General features: G+C 38.9%; 1 protein-coding gene across 1 annotated transcript in view; it reads left to right on the top strand.

The window, feature by feature from the left end:
- The first annotated feature begins 1,076 nt into the window (after nucleotides 1-1,076).
- RNF217 (ring finger protein 217) overlaps nucleotides 1,077-22,289 on the top strand; it is a 146,651-nt gene continuing 125,438 nt past the window's right edge. Inside the window, exon 1 of the mRNA XM_036765824.1 lies at nucleotides 1,077-2,187. Within this exon, the coding sequence (XP_036621719.1) occupies nucleotides 1,348-2,187 (840 nt within the window). The 5' untranslated portion in view covers nucleotides 1,077-1,347. The remainder of the gene's footprint in view (nucleotides 2,188-22,289) is intronic.

Raw genomic sequence — 22,289 nt, 5'->3', positions numbered from 1 at the left:
TTTCATTTTATAAAGTATATTACTTTTTAATATCCTTAGGTAACACATGTGGTCGGTTTCGAAGAAACAGATTTTGGATCATCTGTGAGTTTCAATTATCCATATTGCCACCATTCTTACACTCATACTATTATGGATAATTAACCACATTATTTGAAGCATTTTGAGTAAAAGTACTTTGGCTGCTTCTGTCTGGACCTCCTCTTTTGAGACACCTCCCTCCGTCTCAAACCACCAAACTGTATTCATCCAACAGGCACCAGTCAGGCTAAAACCGTGAGTAAAGCATCCAACATTTTTCCAGGAAAAAGCTCAGAAACATTTATTAGTTTTATAATAAGTTGTACTAATTCCTGGCTGAAACAGTACCGTCTCTGCTGTCATTCTCAAGTGTCTGGAATGAGCAGCTGGGTGTCAGACCACAAGCGTTGCCCAGAGAGAGAGAGAGAGAGAGAGAGAGAGAGAGAGAGAGACAGAGAGAGAGAGAGAGAGAGAGAGAGACAGAGAGAGAGAGAGACAGAGACAGAGAGAGAGAGAGAGAGCGAGAGAGAGAGAGAAACAGAGACAGAGAGAGAGCCTGTGTGTTCGGGTGGGGAGGTGTGCACTTGAAGGAGTGGGCGGTAGGGCTGAGCAGAGCACCATAGGTGAAGCTCGAGCTAAGGACTGGAGGTCGCATTTCCTCTCCGCCTCTCCCCATCGGGGTCGACACTCCTTGTATTCCGATTGCGCCTCCAGGTCACAGACTCCTCCACTCTTTGCACAGCTCCTTCCCCACCACCCACTTCAGTGCCAGGATACACCTCGGGAGGAGCTCCCGGAGGCAGCAGCGGGCCAGCACCATGCCTCTGGAGTGACTGCCGACTGCTCCAGCCCTGGACCCTGCCCCCGCCCCCGCCCCCTCGGGTCCTCCTTACAGGCTGTGGCTCGCCCAGCCTCCTAGCACACAGTGCCCAGAGGCTGCCGCGGGGGCTGGATGCGGGCCGTCCCTGAGCTTGCGGCGCCCGAGTCCCACCCGTGGCGGAGGCGGAGGCGGAGCCGGGGCAGCCGGGCTGAGGCAGTCCTAGAGAAGAAGACGCAAAGCTGCGAGGGCCGGGCCGCCGAGGGCTTTCTCTCCTTCCCACCCCGGCCCCAGGAGACGCATCGCGAGCCGGGGCCCCGGCCGCTGACGCTGCTCCTGCTTGCGACCGAGGAGGCGGCTAGCTCGGCGCTGCCCAGCCCCGGAGGGACCCGGAAGCAGAAGCGGGGCCAGAGCATCCAGAGCTGAGCAGTGTCCCCCAGCTGCCCGCCGGGGCTGGGTGCTGGGTCGAACGGCTGGATGGGCAGCGGCGGCGCCCGCAGCCGGCGGCGATGGGAGAGGAGCAGAGCACGGTGAATGCAGACTGTCCCGCCGAGGGACGGCCCCCGGGAGGCGGTGAAGACTTGGGTGAGGAACAGACCGAGCGGCGGCGGCCGCAGAGGGAGGGCAGCGGGGCAGCAGGGCCCCGAGCCCTGTCCCCGGACCCGGGCGGCGGCGGCGGCACCGGGGACGGGGCTTCCCCGGAGCACAGCCAGAGGGGTAGCAAAGAGCGCGGGCAGCCCGCCGCAGCGAGATCCACGGAGCCACTAGATCCCCGAACGTTGCAACAGCAGCAGGAGGAAGAGCAGACGAGGAGAGAATGGGACGGGTCTTCCGAGCCCGAGTTTGGGGAGAGAGCCAGCTCCCACGACGGACTGGTCTTGGAAGTGCTTGGCCGGCGCCGCCACCCTCCACCCAAGAAACACATCTACTGCACCGTGTACTGCGTGGAAAACGACCTGCCCGAGGCCAATACCCGGGAGCAGCCTTCGTCTCCAAACACTCTGGCCTCCCCAGTGCCTCTTGCAGTCCCTTCCTCCACCACCTCCACCAGCTCAGCGACCTCCTCCCCTAGTCCTGGCTTGTCGCCCCCCTCGGACCCTCTGGCCTTCGACGGCGGCGGGGGCGGCAGCAGCGTCGAGCTCGACTTATATCTAGCTCCTGAACCTTTTTCCGTGTCCAGCCTGATCGGAGCGCCGCCCTATCCCGGCCTGGGAGGGTTGGCGGACCCTTATAGCCCCCTCCTCGTGTTGAGCTGTCGGGTGTGTCTGGAGGATAAAGCTATCAAGCCCCTGACGTGCTGTAAAAAGGCTGTGTGTGAGGAGTGTCTGAAGCGCTACCTGAGCTCCCAGGTAACCCATCCAAATCCCCGCCCCCGCTCCTGCCTTCCTGCCTTTCTTTCCCCCAGAAGCTGGAGGAGATTCATTCTCTCATTTTCTCTCTCTCTCTCTCTCTCTCTCTCTCTCTCTCTCTCTCTCTCTCTCTCTCTCTCTCTCTCTCTCTCTCTCTCTCTCTCTTTCTTCCCCCTTTTCCCCTCTCTGCCTCCTATCCCCTTCTCCCTGTCCTCCTCTTCTACTCCGAAGGAAGCGATGATGATAAGGCAATCTTTCTATGACGCCTATCCAGTTCTCATATCTTAGTTCTTTAATGTTTTGGCTTTGCCTTTCAGGAAGCTTGACTGTTAATTGAGTTTAACCTACCACACAGTGGTGGCAATCTAAGAAGCAAGAGTGAATTGAATGGGCTCTCAGTTTCTTTCAAGGGACGGGCGCTAATGTTTCAGGTCAACGATATCTCGTCATAACTGACCACATCTCATTTAGCCCCATTTATGACTTACTGTCCAGCTACATTTTGTCCCCATTTAGAAATATGTACTCAGTTCTTTGCCCACTGCTTCATTTTTATTTTCTATTTTTTTTTCTCAGAATAAAGTGGACACAGTGTTTTCACTAAAAGTGAATGCAATAGAGCATTTTTTTTCTTTCTTAAAAAAAAATACTCCCAAGCAAAGTCCTTAAAAATCGTACCAAAGGAGTCTTGGGGAAACTTTCCATGAGGTGTGTTCTGCTTTTTAGGTTTATGTTAGAAAGCTTAAAGTTTTATGCAAACTAATAACCAACTTTCATTCATAATAATGAATATATTTGCTTGCAACTTGAGTTTGCAAATCCTTTGTAAGGACAAGCTTACCCATTCACATGCAGTTACTTCTGTATAAAATGTGCAAACCTTTTATGGTCACATGGCAACATTACACGAATACTGTGTCCAGTTGAACAGACAGAGGAAATTTTAGGTAGGCAGAATGGAATGTTAGCCAAATAGTAATTTGGCTAGCACTTGAGGTTAACCAAACTGGTACAAAGGATTTTGCTTTCCCTTTATGCTTTATCCGGAAATAGGTGCCTTTAGCAGTAGTAATGTCTGCTTGTTATGTTTGTGAGGCTTTGTTAACTGCTTTGGAATTCAAGATCTTTGTAGGTAAAGAGTATAACAAGCAGTGTTGATCACTTATAGTACAATTTCACTAGTATTAATGTCTGGAAGTGTCATAACGCTATGGGTGCTCATCATGTAAAAATAATTGAATACAATTCTGAATTATAAATTCCATTAAAATGTAATTTCCTGGAAAATTGCAAATTAGCTTCAACTTTTTATTGGAGATAAAAATGAACTTATTTCTCTTGATAATAGGAATGAAAGCATACTAATATGTATACTTTCTGTCTTTAGTAATAAATTAAGATTAAGAAATCTAATACGATTTTTCTGATCTTCTTTACTAGTCATTTTAGCTTTACAAAACTGGCATTTCTTTTACATTTGTAATATGTAAAAATAAGATCATAGGACCATAAATGAAGGGTTGGATGGATATCAAAGGACATCTAGTCTGACCCTCTCATTTTATAGATGAGGAACTGAGGACCACAGGTTAATTGACTTGCAAAAAGCCATACAGGTTGTAAATAATAAGGGTGGGATTTGAATTTAGGCTCTTACTCCACCAGGGTCAAAACACTTTAAAGTACTTTCTGAAGTTACTATTATTAAGTGAGGTATCTTTGAGCAACCCAGAATTCTAGGATTATATATTGATGTTGCTCGAAATTTTGAACTGGTTCAAAAGAAGGTATTTGATTTACGTATTCTTGCCCCACTGGGGACAGTTTTGTTTGTTTGTTTGTTTTTTAGCTTAGTGATAGAACAAGTCATTTAGAACATTAATTTTTGGAAAACAAAATCATAGTACTGAGCAGTATTATGGCCAAAGCAGCTCTCAGTTGACTTGAAGTATTGACAACACTCAACCACCAATCTCTATAGTTTGGTGAGTGTGTTCATTATCTACATCCTGCCCATTTCTTTCAGTGCTTAGAATTCTCAATCAAACAAATATGTATTAAATAACTAATGTGCACAGTGGTAGCTACTGAGGGATATACTAAGTCTAGTACCTACTTTCACGAAATTTACAGCTTTTGCATCTTTTTTAGGCCCTATATTGCATCTGAGCCTCTGAGATTCAGCAAGGTTATAATAGCCTGAACTTGTAGGCCTTTAACAGTCTATGAAATGAATATAAAAGATTTCAAATTAGTCATCATCAGTCATTTTGCTCTTCATTTCCTTTGTAAATTTCCTTTGGACCAGATGCCCAATATGTTATTTGAGAGGGTTTTTAGTGGAAGGAAAAGATTACAGAGTACCTATTAAACATTTTACACAAAGTTTAAAAATACATGTTAAATGTTGATTGGAATATTGCCTGGTCAAATTAATGCCTTCCTTCCTGAGGGAGATATCAAAGTCTTTGAAAGGAGACTTACAAACCCAGGAGAAATGGGCTTGGTTTTTTGGGGGAATGTTGGCTCCTTCTATGGTGAATGGTGGAGGCTGGCTGTTATCAATATTTCAACTCTTAACAATGGCAATTTAGGCTATGCCTCAGTATCATGACATTATGATTTAAAATGTAATAGGAAATTTTTTATTTTTCAAAACACAATTGTTAATGCCTTAACTTTGTGTAGCATAGTGAGAGAATACAAATAGAGACTTCAGCGAGAAATTGCTTGGCAGTATAATTAGAATCATCCCAATCTTGAATTATATTTTGAAAGGATTAACTGAGGAGATTGTAAGTCATTTGTTTGTATTTTTGTAGATATCATATTGTGAACCAAGGAACCTGACTGAGCCACAGAAGGACTGTAATACTAAAAGCTAAGATTGGTTTAAATGTACTTTATTTATATGGATGATTAATGATGATGTCTTCATCCATCCAGTGACCTATGTATAGTTGGTTGGAAATGGCATCGGTAAAGAGGGCCTTATATGTCCAATATCCTTTTGTGATTTTACTTTTAAGGAAGGAATTCTCCAACTTGGATGACTTTTATTAGATCTTCAGTAAAAAAAATATCCGGGAAGAAAAACCTTTTCTTTATTTACACACTCATTATAGCTAACTAGCTTGTTCAGATTTCAAAAATTCTCTCCCATCTTTTTGTGTTGCTAGTATTTCATTGTGGTTTGGTCATGACCCTGGGTTTTCCAAGTTTATGACAACAAAGCTCAAGTTCTGACAAGTCCAACCAAGCCATAAAGGCTCTTGTAGTGTGGACCTGACTGTGTCTGCCATCTAGTAATGAGTCTAGCTATGTTCAGAGATGCTTGTTAGCAGAAGTTTGGACATAAAGGGATTGATTACTTTCATGTTTTTGTCACAGGAACTCATGAAGACAACCTTCTTTTGTGGGAAGGGAATGTCCACATTGAAGGAATCAGAAACCTTTTAGTTATGGTAATTGACAAAAGTCTACATGAAGGAATATGGCTTCAGAAGATGTACCAAATCTCTCTCCTTGGCTAGGGACTTGGGAAAATTCTGTGGTACAGTTTAAAGTTTGAACCATTAAGACATTTGCATGAAAAAGGAAGAGAATTAGAAATGCTGAAAAAGCTTTTAAAAGTTGGCCTAGCAGCTGCTAATGTATCTTTTACCTCTCAGCTGAGGATTCCCCTGGATTGGCAGATGGCTATGAATTATAACCTCTAAACCTGTGTAGTAAGTGCAAGGGATACACAGCACGTTTCTTACACAGATTGTGAACAAAAACAGCTGACGAATAGTGATTTCTAAAAATGACTACTGGGGACCTAGAATCAATAATCTAGACATGAAAGATTGGGTATCCTATTACTAATCCCTAGGTCATCCAATGCTACTTGGATAAAAATGTAATTTAAAATATATTTTCTTTTAAGCCTTATGGCAACAAGAATATTTATAGGTACTATATCACTATTTATACTATTTATAGATATTGTACTACTCTACTACCGTACTATAATAAAGTCAGTAGAAACTTTAAAAACTATCTCATTCACACATATCATACTCAATTTAATTCATACATCCTACACTAGGTGTGGCTTTGATATCCCTAAAATCTTGAAAAGTAAAACATAACTGGTGTCAATTTTAAAGTGATGACCTTTGATGCTTTGAAAAGTGAACATAAGTTCATGCACAATCATAATTGAGTTTTTGAGATATTTTGCACTAATTTCAAGGTATATCTTATATGCCCTCCTTTCTCTTTCAGTCATATTTATTCTTTCTTACTCACTGTCAACTGACCTTATCCTTTCCCATCCTTTTTTTCATTCATACCCCTTTTCCTTCTTTTCTCCTTTTCTTTTTCTCTGTGAACTTAATAGCTTTAACTTAGTAGAAGTAGATAGTGATTTTGATTTTTCTAGGGTGCGTTCCTATTCTCTGCTGAAACTTTTATCCTAGATAAGCAAGGTGTTACCTGGAGAGCTTACTCATGTTTTTCCTGTCCCATCAGCTATCTGGAATTATAAACTGATCTAGACAGGGGTTCTGAACCTTTATATGTGTCATACATAGATCTTGGGTAGCACAGTGAATAGGGAGATTGACCTGAAGTCAGAAAGAGTTCAAATCCAGCCTCAGATCTAACTCTGTGATCCTGGGCAAGTCATGTAACCACTATCTGCCTCAATTTACTCTTCTCTAAAATGGGGACAAAATAGCATCTATGATATCCCCGGGTTGTTGTGAAGTTAAATGAGATCATATTTCTAAAGCACTCTGCAAACCTTAAAGTACTGTTTATAAATAAATCCCTATTTCTTATGGGTCCCCAAAGATGTTTTAAAATGTGACATAGGAGTACAAAGGAAACTGATTATATTGAAACACAGTTATCAAATTTAAAATTTTTAAAAATGTTTTTAAAAAGTTCACAGTCCCCGTGTTCATAATCCATGAAGAAAAACTTTATATTTTGGCCTCACCTTTTTTATTTGTTCTCATTTGACAAACTGCCCTCACTTAACTAGATATGGAGATAGGGTTAGAGTACCTGTTTGCTTAAGGGTGACCTTCATTCTCTGTTATTTTGTTCCTTTGCTGTAGATAGAAATAATAATTCCAAAGTTGGAAGGGATTTTAGGGAGTATCTAGTTCATGGATCTCCTACCTAGGGACCATTAGAGATCCCTTTGTTCACATGAATATGTAATTAGATTGTGATAGAATAAAAAAGATTGCAAATCGATGAGTGCAACACATTTAAAACAAACATGAAAATTGACTTTGAGACCACAGATACAGTCCAAACCTCTCTCTCTCTTTTTTTTTACAGATGAGGAAACTGAGACCCAGAGAGGTTGAGATTTGCTGAAGGTCACACAGCTAGTTGGCAGAACTATAATTAGAACCCAGGTGAGGCAGCATAGTATCCCTGGTTTTGGAATCAAGAACTGGGTCTAAATTCCAGCTATGTACCGTAATACCTTGTATCCCTTTGAGAAATTATTTCACTTTACACATCTGAAAAATAAGGGGGTTAGGCTAGATATTTGAGACCACTTGTAGCTCTAAACCGGTTTACCCTTACCTTTTGATTTTGTTGTCTCTTGATTCTCTGAACATTGCTCTTTGCATTCTGCTGCAGTGTCTCTGAGATGTTGCTAGGTCCCCCAGACACTATATCCTGTTCATGTTTCATCCTTATGAGAAATAGAGAATGAGGGTAATTTTTGAATTCTTTGATCATAGACAGAAGAGGTGGGGAGAAGGTATGACTTTTTTTCTTGAAGCTAGTGTGGCATGATTTCTGGATGATGGATCCATAGAATATCTAGTAAAATTGGAGTCCACTATCAGTGATCCATACTCTTAAGTGGTAGTGACACTCTACCCCAGGATCTCAGATAGGCAGAGGTCTTTTTCTCCTTTTGAAGCAGTTCTTTACTTGGAGGCTTCGTGGATTGGGTAACATCAATAACCCTTGTGTTAGGTATATTCAAATCACACTTTTTATTTTTGGAGGCAAAGTTACAAAGCATACAGCTATTCCTTCTAGAGTCTATGTGTCTGAGAGGTTTTTCACTGCTCGCATATTTGCCCCCCTCCATGTTGCTTCATACATGTGATCAATATTTATGCTGATGATTTGCATATTTTTATTGTTACTTCTACTACATTATTGCTACTTCTGATAACATGCTTAGTTTTTGACATTTATAAATTGTTGTTTCTGAATTTTTCTGTAGCTGTTTTTGTCATCTCTGGAATACTTTTTAAAGCTAGGCAGGAAAATATTTGTATGTTTTGTTTTTTAGAAGGTCAAAGCCATGTGGATCTTAGAATCTATTGAATGTTAGATCTAGAAGGAAGCTGAGAAATCATCTAGACCAGTATTTAGTCCATTTTACGTGTGAAGAACTCTGATTAAAGGGCAAGTCACTGCCCATTGTCACACATCTAGTGTGGCTGGAAGGCTAGGGAGGCTTTTTTTAAACCCAAATCCAGTGCTCTTTCTATGATATCACATTGATTCTCTCCAGTAGCAACTGAGAATATATCTAGTTAAAATTCATTAAATTTAATGCTAATAATTTGTTTTATCAAAATTTTCTAAATAGGCTGCATAAAGGCCACAGTAAACAATAAATGTATTGAAATTAAACTTCTTATGTGAAAGACACATAAGAAACTGTTTCTTATGTGTCTTTTTGAAGCTATGAAATACATTATTTATTCAGCTTCATACCTTGAGACGACATATAATATTTCAGTCAACAATTATTGAGTGATTTCATTATTATTTATTATGTGCAAGGTGCTGTGGTAGACACTGTTAGGATCTGTAGAAGTGTGAGACGTAGGCACCCTAAGGCCTGGGACCAATTAGCTGGAACAATGTAAAATGTGTACACATAGAAATATAAACAACGATTGGGGGACAAAAACCCAAAACAACAATGAACCTGTGCCAAATGAGGTAGTCATTGAGATGTACTGTTTAAAATGTGAGTTACATTAATGTAAAACAAATGGAAATTATCTGTGGTGGTCTGTTTTAAAGAACTTATCCATCTTGCCAGTACTTTGAAAGACTTTTTTGGCAGGTTTGTTTTGGATCGTTCAGGGGAAAGATGAGGTGACTATTGATAGTGACTGGAAAAAACTGATTAATTGTTGGTTTTTTAATTCATCAAGTATACTCAAGTTAACTGTTTTCTTCCGTATAACCAAATAACCCTTCTTGAATCAGGTTTTATCTTTTAAAAATAAATTCAGTAACCATTAAGAATTATGTACTTTACTGGGGCAGCTAGGTGGCGCAGTGAGTAGGGCACTGGCCCTAAAGTCAGGAGGACCTGAGTTCAAATTCGGCCTCAGACACTTACTAGCTGTGTAACCTTGGGCAAGTCACTTAACCCTAATTGTTCTGCCTTCCCCCCTGCAAAAATATATATATATATACTTTAGAATTAACTCTAGATTTTTTTAACAAATTGACCAAAAAAGACAATTGTGATAGTATTAGTAAAAATGTATGGGATAAGAAGCCTTTTCCCTTAAGAATTTGAGCTGTGTCTTTTAAGTTTCCTTTACATTTCTTATTTTCTGAGTTAACATTTGGCCTGGAATTTAAGAATACCCTTGAAGGACTAAAACATCAATTGACATAGTGCATCTTTTTATCTGTAAGTAAAAAAAAATAGAGATAGTAGGATAAAAAGTTTTATTTCAAACTAAAATTATAGCATTTTTGTGTCAGTTGACATCTTTGTCCTTCTAGTGTAGGAAATAAAGTGTTACTTTTCTAGGTAACTTTTCTTTCTATTTGGACTAAAGAGCAGCTTGATCTTCCTGGTTCAGCTCCATAGGATGAATCCTTCTGATCAGAGGGAGAGAAAACTTTTCTTTGGCTGCTTCTTTTTGAAGGGAAATGGACACATTCCTTTGCTCCCTACATAGGCGCAAAAAAGACTTACTACTCTCAACTTCTAACAGTTTGAGGGATAGTGTTTTAGTCAGTTAGAGGAGCATTCTTAATCCTTTATGTTTGATATTGATGATCTGCCTTTCATGGATGTGGCTTTCCCTCCACTGGTGCACATCTCAACCTTTTCACGCCTTTTTAGCCTGTGAGATCCTCGCCCATGCCCTACTATAGAGAGTCCACCTAACATGTTAGAAGCCTTTCTCTGGTTCTATTAACATTTGATGGATACCCCTTTTTAGGACTCAAGATGCTGTCCAATCTCTTGCTACATGAATATCCCACTTTCCGTGATGATGCTACTGTCATATGATAGAGTCCGCTCTTCCCAGTGTGCAACTCTGTTCCCCTCTGCGTCCACTGAAATGCTTATTCTCCTGAGATTTTGGTTCTCCATAATTTAGAGCCAGAATGCATCACTGGGAAAATACTTCCTTAAACAGATGGACTTATAAAATTTGGAGCTAGAAGGGACCATATAGAGCATCAAATTCAAATCCCTTATGTTACAGAAGAGGAAATGTTAACCCAGAGAAGTTAAGTAATTTCCCTAAGATCACAAAAGGAAAAAATAATTAGACCCTTCTAATTTCTCACCTGCCTGTACTACTTTGAGACTTATCTGACTCTTCCACCTTGCCCCAGGAAGCTCATTATTTGGAGAATCTCACCAACCTGTAAGGTCCCATCAGTCTTGAGATTCCACCTCATCACTACTCTCCAGCTTTCTGATTGGAGGGTAGAGGCATGAACTCCAAAACCTCCAAGGAGAGAGCTTTGGTCAGAACATGTCATTTCTCACCTTGCTGTACTATTTTGGGATTTCTCTGACTTTTCCACTATGCCTTGTGTCAGGTACATTCCTCTTACCCCACTTAGCTCCTTTTATAAGTTGTTTTCCAACATTAGATTTTAAGCTCCTTGATTGTAGAGACTATCTTTTCAGCACTTAGTGCAGTGCCTGGGCCTTAGTAGGTGCTTAATAAATGTTTATTGATTTATTGATTTTGTTTTGTATTTGTATCCCCAACACTTAGCATAATACCTGGCATATAATAGATGCTTAATAAGTTTTTATTGACTATCATTGACTGAACTAGGATTCAGATCAGGTCTTCTGACTCTAAATTTAGTCCTTTCTGCTGTTCCACAACTTCTGTCATTTTTGTAGGAGGCAAACTATTATTGAAAGTGCTATCGCTTGCCAAATGATCCAGTCTGATCTCTTGTTCTGTTCAGTTTGGGGCCCAGCTCATCTGCAGTACCTGGCTAAAGTGGATGTGGTTCAGACTGTCTCGATGAGTTGTTCATCTGAATGTTTGTCATAATCCGGGTGCTGTATGTTCTTCATCCTTTGGAGCTGTTCCTATGTCACTTCCAAGCAGATCACTAGTGATACAGAGACTTAATTTGTTATTGATCAAGAAGCAATATTGTGGAGTATATAGAAAGAAGCATTAGAACCAGAAAGACCTGGGTTCTGTGCCACCTATGGCATAGACTGACTGTATGGCCCTGGGCCTCTCAACGCTCTAGGCCAAGCCTCTAAGACTATGATTTCTCTTTCATATAAGTCTCTGGATAGTAATATAAGGTAGTGAGCTATTTTAGTCTGATTATTGACATGAGTTCTCTATGTATTTCATAATAATCAGAGCTCTCATTTGTATAGCATCTTGATTATTCCCACTTTATAAAAGGTAAAACTGAGGTTCAGAGAGATTAAGTGATTTCCCCAGGGTCCCATGAATAATTAGTAACATTCATTAGGGATTTAGTGTTCTACTCCTCTGACTCCAAGAATTGTACTCTTTTCTCTACGCCATGTAGTATGTAGGTGATTCTTTTAGTCTTTTAACTAAAATAATCCTAATTAATACATCATGGTCCTATAGAATTATTTACTTGGGTGAATACATTTCTTCTGTCTTCGAGTCATTTAATAATGATTCATCCAATTTTAAGCAAGATTTACATAGAAACTGCTGTCAGGAAAGGAAACATTTTCTTTTGTAAATGATTTGACTGCAGTATGTTGGACATTTATAAGTAGTAGAATATTGTTTCAGCAATTCCACCATTCTTTATTTTGAAATTTTTATATGATTTAGGAGGGTACTTTCACTGCAACTAAAAATCTTCAAGCCACTTCAGTTCCTTACCATTCTGGTCACTCCTACAAGTCAATTTCAAAGCACACATTTTTATTTGCTTTTTATTATATCCAACTTTGTACATAACTGTTGCTCCACTTTTTCATTATCTCTATGTAATTTCAGACTATATGTATGTATGTATGTATCTGTGTATATATAGGGAAAATAGGAATTGTTTAACAAAATTGATGTTAGACTAATGATGTTTTATTTTCCCAAATCTAACCCTCCTTCTCACTTATTTATTTCTGTTGATTCCACCATCATTCTTTCAATCATGATAGGCACATATCCTTGGAAATATTTTTGAGTGCTCCTTTTTTCCTACCTCACTTGTCCAACCCAACGTGAAGTCCTGTTGATTCCACATCTTTAGTCTCTCTCAAAAAGTCTTCTCATCCCTACTTCTACTGGAATAACCCTAATTCAAGTCCTCATCTTTTCTTGAACAGACAATTGTAATACCTCCTTAACTGGTTTTCCTAAATCTAGTATTCTTCCTAATGCACAACTCTGATAAAACTAGTCCTCTATTCTAAAATCTTCTGATGATTCTCCTTTGTCTATGAAATAAACTATACATCCCTTGTGTCCTGGCATTCAAGGCCCTCTGCAAACTGGCTTTGATCTACCTTTGTAGCCTGGGCTCATACTTCTTCACTTTATTTACGATATGTTCTAGACCCCAAATGAACTACTCCCTCTTCTCCTACTATTCAAATTGCCCTCTCTGTTCACACACCATTCTCCATGCTTATAGTGGTTCCCTTCTTCCTAATTCTTCATTTCTACACTTTTATTTGTTGAAATCTCTTCCTCTATTCTCCATTTCCCTTTCTTGTTTTCTTGTTGTATACTTGTTTTGCCCCTCCCCCCCAATCAACTGTAAGCTTCTTGAAAGTAGATTCTATTGCATATCTCTATCTCCTGCAGAGTAGCCTATACACAGGAGAAAGATAATTCTTTTTTGTTGAATTAAATAGTTGTATATATTCATAATCATTACTAAAAAGTAAAATATCTAGGCCAAAGTAATCTTGGCCTTTCAAATAAAAAATGAACCCACCAGATATTGTGGGATGGTAGGAGGTTTCTATTGAGGGAAACAGAGTTGCCACTTGAATAGTTAACCATTTGATTATGTAACAGTATACTATGATGGAGTTAGAAATCTTTTCCTGGTTCTAGTTGAAGATCAGAATACATGAAGCAAAGGAATAGATGGCCTTTTTCTTGGCTCCTGTAACTCTAGATGCTGGGCTTATTCACATAAATGGCTAATCCCTTTCTAAATCTTTCTAATCTATTTACTTCAATAATATCTTGCCACCATAAGGTCCATGGGTTAATTATATGCTGTGTAGCAAATTGCTTCCCTTGTGTGCTGTTGATTTTTCCCCTATTTCCTCAGATACTTATTACCCTCACCAAAAAGTATTTACAATGTACTCACTTGCTCAAGGTACAGAACAAACTAAACAAATCCAGCCCCTGCTCTTTAGTTACTTAATAATCTAAAATAGGAAGATAAAGTAAGTTATAGTTGTTTGTTGTAGTTTTCAGCATTTTAACTGATGCCATTTCATCCCTAGTGCTATTTTTTCTAATTTCTACATTTTGCTCCCCTTCCTCTTATCAAGTAAATCCAGGTGTTGAAATCTATTCTAGTAACTATCATGTAATCAATAAGCACCGTATGCTGAGCATTGTCTTAGGTCCTAGGGAAAGAGTGACAAAAATTGTAAGTCTCTGCCCTCAAGGAATTTCTATTCTATTAGCAGAGACAACATGTACAAATAGAAGCATATGAATACATCTATGTATACATACACACCCATATACATGTACACACAATAAGTAGAAAGTAATTTGGGTTGACTATGCACTAGTAGCTGGAGGGATCCGGAAGAGGACTAATGTGAGATAGCTAGGTAATTCAGTGGATAGAGTGTTGACCTGGGGTGAGGGAGGAATACCTGAGGTCAAATCCAATCTCAGACACTTACTAGCTATGTGAGCCGGGGCAAGTCACTTAATGTCTGTTGGACTCAGTTTCCTCAACTATAGCACCTACTTCACAAGGCCATGAAGAGGGCTGAAGCAGGAGCTTGGTCAGGCATTGAAGATGCCAAGGTCACCCGTTGCATCTGGGGCCACTGGACTTCAGTAACTCTGGAAAAGAGAGTGGGACGGATGACTTTGCATCTTCGAACTTGAGATTTAAAACAGAGAAACCAAATAGCAGGCTACTTCAGGAGTCCAGTAGAATGTAAGCTTCTTGAAGTCAGAGTCTGTTTTGTTTATTGTTGTATTCCCAGCACCTGGCACAATGCCCATCACATACAATAAATATTTATTGAATTGAATACCCTGAGTGAAATCCAGAGACTGTGATGTGACCAGAACTTATTAGCCACTGTCACTAGGAAGGTTTCCCCTAGGTTGAGAGGGTTTAGTTTAATTCTTTTTCCACAGAACTATATAACATATGGAGCATTATATGTTTGTTCTCTCTTTGGAAAACCCCACTGATTCTTCCTTTCCTGAGAACTTTACCTTCTTTTCAACTTTTAACCATTTTGAAGCCAAACTTCAACCACTTCCTTCATAGTTAACAAATTTTCTTGAGAAGCTCCTTTCAAAGTAGTTTTTTTTTCTTAAAACCAAAGTGAGAAATGCTCTCTGGTATTTTCATATATTATTACTTCCATATACTACTACTTCCATGTATTACTAAATATAGTGTTGTGCGCCTACAACCTTCAAGAGTATTTTGTATTAGACAAAGAGGGTTATCTTTTGTTCTGATCTCTTTTTATCTAAATATAATCATGTTCATGAACCCTGGGTATATACGAGGTCAGCCCAGTGATACTACTTGTATAGAGCTGTACAGGACTGTCAGCTGCAACCTTGTTTAGGTACATCTAAAATTGGGCATCCTGTGAGAAATAATTAAGTTGTCTCAGGCTAAAGAGTAGGAGTTTAGAAAAGCTTTCCAGGAATGTACTGAAAGAAATGCTTCTTTTTCTAGGGCTTCATTTCTGTTGTTTCTCAGGCCAAGTAGCATTTTGAAAGTGATACAGTGCATTGTCTTCTTTTTCCTATTAAAAAAGAAACAGAAGTTTTGGACTGTTCAAAACACATTTGGGTTTTTTTTAAATCAAAAGAGACTTATGCATTAGATTACTTATACCGTTGTGTTAACAAGACCAAGGTCAGGGTTTCAGTCTGTAGGAGTGTCTGGTGTGGGTGAGGAGGAGCAAATAGTGAGGAGGAAGAACAGCATTTATAAAAGGAAGACCTGGGTTCAAGTCCTTTCTCTGAATGATACTAGCTGTGTGACAGTAGACAAGTCACTTAACTTCCCAGTGCCTCCAGGTTACTCTCTACTACTCTACTACCACAAGTTACAAAGAGAGAGTTACCACACTGCAAGTTCCCAATCAATAAAATCATAGGTCCTAAACACACTCCATTCCTTCATGACTCACACCTCACTCTCCACACCCCCCAAAAAACAACAACCAACAACCAAGCAGGCTAGTCTAGGGAAGCTTCATGATATGGTGGAAAGCGTGTTAAACTTGAATTCAAAGGACCTGAATTCCAATTCTGGCTCTGCTTGCATGACTTTTGGGCAGGTTGCTTAACCTGTAGCACTTAGTTTTGCTAACCATGGGAAGGTGATGTGTAAGGTTCATTTAGACTCTAAATAAGTGAATGTCCCCAGAGCTGTGACTACCCAACAACTACACAAACCTACACATGAGGACACACACAGCATTTATTATGGGTATACTATGAGAACAGCATCATTGCTAGGTGCTGGGTAAGGTATAATGCTAAATGAAATGGTCCTTGCCCTTTGAAGAGTGTGTATCACTGACCAATAGCATATCAGGATGCCTTCCACTGACTACAAAAGGGATTGATTAAGAACTGGCAAGATGCTTGATGTAATTTCATCACTAATATTATATTTCTGTGCCCTAGGCAAGGTAAGAAAATTGTTCTTCCTCTTCCCATATATTCTACCTCCCCATATAAAAAAATGCAGTTTATCTCTTCAAAGTATTTTCTTTCTATTTAGAAATGTGGCAGCAGCAATGAAGCAAAATCACAATTATTTATATATAGATACAACCACAAGTTCAGTGACTACAATAAAAACCTAACAGTGGGAACAGTGTAACAAAAAAAAATCCCTCATGGTCCTGCTTTGGCTAGCTGCTTCTTTAGTCCTGTTCTAGCACTTCTGGAAAGACAATTCAAAGGAAACATTCTAATGAATGTTTGAAGAGCATTGAACTTAGAGAAAGCATTTGTTGCTCCAGGATCTACTATCTAGACTATTAGAATTTAGGTAGCTTAAGATAATCAAAGGAAGTGGGAAAGGAAAAGATCTGAAGAATTTGATTAGGAGTTTCTTAATTAGTCAGCTGGTTTATATTTAGGATTTACTTTGTGTGTAGCACTGTGCTAGGTGCTGTTTGGAGAAGGGTTTGAAAACCAGGCAGAAGAGTTTGGGATTGTTGAAGTAGGCAATAAGGGATGTAAGGTAGGTGAGCTTCCTGGCTGCCTACCAAGAAGGTGTTAAACAAGATATCATGATAGCAGGAGGAAGCTGTGTTCTAGTGGACACAGAGCATTTGTTCTGGAGTTCAAAGATTTGGGTATAGATTTGGCTCTGTCGCTGAACTTGCTGCTTTAGCTTGAGCAAATGCTTTCATCTCTGCGACTCAGTTTCCACATCTGTAAAATGTGGATAAGAATACACTAGTATATACTTCACAGTGTTGTTATAAGGAACAAAGGAGACGATGTGTGCAAACCACTTTTTAAAGTAATGTATAATCATTTATGAAATGGCTACTATGTATAGAATAATCATAGTAGGTGCTGAGGATATAAAGTCAAAAATTAAATAGACTCTACTTGCAAGAAGCTTATATTGTACTCTTATGGAGAGTTACTTTAATGACAGCATGTCTGTATGTTATAGAAAGGCATGAAAGCAATGCTTTAATGCCAACAAACAGAATGTCTCCTGTAGGGTAGCTGCTGCTACAATAGAGTGCTGGGCTATAGTCAGGAAGACCTGAGTTCAGATCCAGACTCAGCACTTGCTAGCTGTGTGAGAAAGTTCCTTAAATGGCTGTTTGCCTCAGTTTCCTCAACTGTGAAAGGGGGATAATAGTAGCACTTACTCCACAAGGTTGTTGTGTGGATCCAGTGAAATAATATTTGTAAAAAAAAAAAAGTGCTTAACACAGCACCTGACACAAACTAGTGCATTGTTGTTCATTCGTTTCAGTTATGTCTGACTCTTCGTGACCTTATTTGGGTTTTTCTTGGCAGAGATACTGGAGTGGTTTGCTATTTCCTTCTCTAGCTCATTATACAGATGAGGAAACTGAGGCAAACAGATTAAGTGACTTGCCTAGGGTCATACAGCTATTAAATATCTGAGGCCACATTTGAACTCAGATCTTCCTGGCCCCAGGCCCAGTGCTCTATCCACAGCACCACTATATTAAATGCTTATTTCCTTCCTTCCTTCCATCCCAAATATACTAGGATTTCTGATTTTGTGTGTCATAAAATTGAGATTCCTACTCTTCGAGAAAGCAGCTGAGGTTTCCTCTATCAGAATCTGCTTTTATGTTTGACCTGCATATTCCCTCTAGCTATCTGTCCATTCAAGGCTGATCAAGCCCCCTTGCAGGAAGCCTAGGAGAAGCTTTTGGCTTAGTTTGTTGCATAATCAAGATCTGTTTTTATTACTGATTTGAATCTGTTTTCTTGACTACACTGCTCTGCCCATTTGGTTCCTATGGATCTGCCAATTCCTGGCTGACTGCCCAGCCCTTTGAGCATCTGCTTTGCTTTCCAGTATTTGTGTTCTGGTGTCTACCTTTCTGAGTTTTGCCCTGCAGCCTTGCTTTAACTAAAGTATCTGAATGTGCCCTGACTTCATGTTGGTTACTGATCTTTGCTTTGACCAGACATCCAACTGTCTGTCTCCTGGAGTCATGTTGTTCTCCCAGCCCTTGATATTTCCATTCTCAGACCTCCATCCCATATCCATGACCCATCACTTTCTCCAATCCTGGTGCTAAAATCAGGCCTTTAAAAATAATTTTATTTTTTATTCTGAATTTAATGAGTGTATGTGTGTGTGTATATGTGGAGGCGGGGAGGGGAGGGAGAGAAGTGGAAGAACATTTCCATATACGAAATAACACAGGAAAAGATGTGTATATGTAAAACTAGGTATCTCTTACAGCTTGCCTTTAAAATACACACAACATAAATTGAATATGTTGTTTTCAAAGCTGTCTGCTTATCTGTATTCCCTTCAAATTGTCCAATTTTTGGACAACATATTATCCAATTTTTTAAATGTTTCTTTTCTTTCCTCATTTCTTTTTTTTTAGGGCGCTAATACTAATTCTAGGTTCCTTCTCCCCAACAAGTTCCTCATCCTCAAGTAAAAACACTACCCGTGTAATAAATAAACATTATCAAGCAAAACAAATCCACACGTTTGCCATGTCCAAACAGGTTTGTCTCATTCTGTACCTTGGATCCATTGCCCCTCTGTGAGGAAGCAGGTAACAAGTTGCATCAAACAGTCCTCTGAAGTTGAGATTGTTAAGTCTTTCAAAATTGTTTTCTTTACAGTATTGTTGTACAAACCGTTCTCTTGGTCTTCCTTACTTCATTTTGTATCAATCCATATAAATCATTCTGAATTTCATCCCATTTTTTTATAGTGCTGCAACACTATTCTTTCGCATTCACATAACACAATTTGTTCAGTTAGTCCCTAACTGATGAGCATTCCTTTAGTTTCACATTCTTTGCCATCACAAAAAGAGCTACTATATACATTTTTGCACACATGGATATTTTCCTTTTTTCTGTAGTCACTTTGGAGCATAGGCTTAGGAGTGGCATTACTGGGTTAAAAGTTATGCATAGTTTAGTGCCTTTTTGGGTGTAGTTCCAGATAGCTTTCCAGAATAGCTGTATCATTTCACAGAATACCAGTGCTCCTGTTTCCCTACAACAATTGTCATTTTTATTTTTACTCATCTTTGCCAATCTGATAGGGGTAGAGTGGAACCTCAGAATTGTTTTCATTTGCATTTCATTCAGTACTAGTGATTTAGAATATTTTTAATATAGCTGTTATAGTTTGAATTTCTTCATTTTAGAACTGCCAATTCATAAACTAGCCATTTATCTTCCCAGGAATGGCTCTTGTTCTTATATATTTGAATCAATTCCTTTATATGTCTTGGATACCGGCCTGTTATCAGAGAAACTCTTTACAAATATTTCACCCCATTAAGTGTTTCTACTGTAATTTTAACTTCATTGATTTTATTTGGGCAAAAACTATTTTAATGTTATGTGACCAAATTCTCCATTCTCCTTTCTAGGATCTTTTCTGTCCTTTGTCTAATCATGAACTTTTTTCCTATCCATAGTTGGGAAAGTAAACCAGGCCTTTTCTATAGCTTCATTCTACCACTAGTTCTTCAGGTCTGTTTTCACAATGGCTTCTAAATTTTTACTCCTGTCTTCCTTTAGTGTACAACAGTGTGTTTCAAAGTGGAATTCTGTGTTGACAAGTAGGGAAGACAGGGGGAAACAGATACAATATTCCTTCTCCCTCCCCTACCATCTTAAGGTATGCTTCATTGGAGGACTTTTATACCAGCTATAATCCTTTCCCTTCCAAGTGGCTTAAGATTGTTGTTCAGTGTGAGTCATAGGATTTTAGGGTTTAATATGGAAGTTATTCTAGAGATCCTGTACTCCTACTCTCATTTATTTTACAGGTGAGGAAATTGAGGCCAAAAACAGTGAATGACTTAGCAGGGTCACATAGGTATTAAGTAGCAGGTCTCCTGGCTCCAAATTTAGTGTTCTTTCTATTATATCACATTTGTGTCATTTATCCCTTATAATTTGATATATCGTTTACTTACAGCATCATTTACAAACAAAAAGCTTAATGGCAAAAAGTCCAGTGAGGCATGTTTGACCAACCTCCTGTTCTTTGAGATGGTCTTTCCTTCTTTGTTGTCTCATTCTGTTTTAACTAGTTCTTTTTACTGAGTTTCTTTGAATATCCTTGCTTAAGCACTATTTAGTTCAGAAACCAATTTATTCCAATTTGATTAGCCATCACGTACTATCACTTTTCAACTAGTCAGGCAATAAACATTTATTAAGTGCTTACTATATGCCAGGCACCGTGCTAAGTATTGGAGATATAAGAAGAGGAAAAAAACAATCCTTGCCCCGAAGGAGCTTACAATCTGATGGGGAAGACCACATACAAACACATATATACAAGATAAATAGGACATAATTAACATAGGGATTAAGAATTAAGGGGAGTTGGGGAAAGCTTCCAGTAAAAAAAAAGGGGGGGGAGGATTTTAATTGGGACATAAAGTAAGTAAAGAGAAGTCAGTAGCCTGAACAGAGGAGGATAGTGTTTCAGGCCTAGGGGACAGCCAGAGAATCATCTTGTTTTCCTAACCTTGTTTGCTCATTATGTTGGTTCTACTGTCATTACCTGTAATAATTATTTTTAGGGGCTCCTAGGTCAAGGCTTAATTACCCATGCATACCAAACTACATTTCATTTTTATTTTAGCTTTGCTTAAGACTAGGAAACAATAATTCAGAAATAACTGCTTTCTTGGTTTTTAAGCTGAAAAGATTGATAATTTTTTTCTCCTATTCTTACATATACATGCCTCATAAAGTTCTAAACTATTTCATGCACGGCATTTCTCTGATAACTTATGATGAAAAATTCACTTGAGGATGAAATGCTGGTGGAAGTGTGTTTTTTTTTATTCATAAGAAAGTATCCAATAAATGAAGTCTTTAGAAACAAGTTCAAAAGGAATGAATTGTGCTTTGAGTAGGTGGTCAACTACAACTATATAGAACAGTGAGTTTAATAAGTTTCTCAAAGTGATTACTGAAAATGACATTCTTGCAATTATTGTGAAATCACTGAAGCAGCAGTGTTTTATTAAGTTAAAAATATTTCCAATGCATTATTATTTGTAGACTCATGAAAATTGAGCAAACGTAAAGCTCTGCCTCCTAGCTAAAAAGCAGAACTCTCACCCAAACCCCTGACTTGTACTAAAGTTGTTTCCAGATAGAACTTTTGCTGCTTAGATCATTCATTAACTTTTTATTGTGACTTACTAATTAAGTCCATTTTCTCTTTCTGCCCACTTTCTTATTCTTCCTATCAAGAACAGATTTTATGGGAAGTTAATTGAATCTGAGGTAAAACCAACCAAACCAAAAAATCTCATGTAAAAATGTGAATATAGATTCATCTTGGAATCACAATAAACACTTTCTTGCTTCCATAAATGTCTATTTTGTTGAGGAACATAAGATGTTTTTATGAGGCAACTGTGGTTTTTTTTTCTTTTTTCTTCAGTGTTTTGCTCAAACACTGCAACTTCTCTTATATTTCCTGAAGCAGTTATGTGGTCACAGATGCCTCCTGCCATACAAAAACTCCTCAAACTGAAACCAAAAATACATGCATACATGCAGTCATTTTCGTGAAGTGACACATTTTATCAAAATATCTTGGATCATTCACATGCTGCAAAGAATTTACTAAGCATCTCTTTCCATGTGGTGCTCAGTTGGGTGCTGCCTAAAAGTGAATTAATTATGCTCCCCATTCTCTAGCTTGTAATCATCATAAGAACAGGATATATACAACATTTTTTTTTCCAAACCTCTTTTGTTAGTGTTACTGATATCTTTGTAGGGGGGAAATGTCAAACCTTGATGACTTTATAGGATGTGAAAGCAATTTACTCAGTTCCTGTGACGGCATGAGGAGTGGAAATAGATTTGCATTAATTATCTTTGAATAAGATTGAAGAGCTA

Source organism: Trichosurus vulpecula, chromosome 7 (assembly GCF_011100635.1).
Source record: "Trichosurus vulpecula isolate mTriVul1 chromosome 7, mTriVul1.pri, whole genome shotgun sequence".
Classification (NCBI taxonomy): domain Eukaryota; kingdom Metazoa; phylum Chordata; class Mammalia; order Diprotodontia; family Phalangeridae; genus Trichosurus; species Trichosurus vulpecula.
The sequence above is the reverse complement of the archived record's forward strand: the minus strand, read 5'-3'. Positions and strand labels throughout refer to the sequence as shown.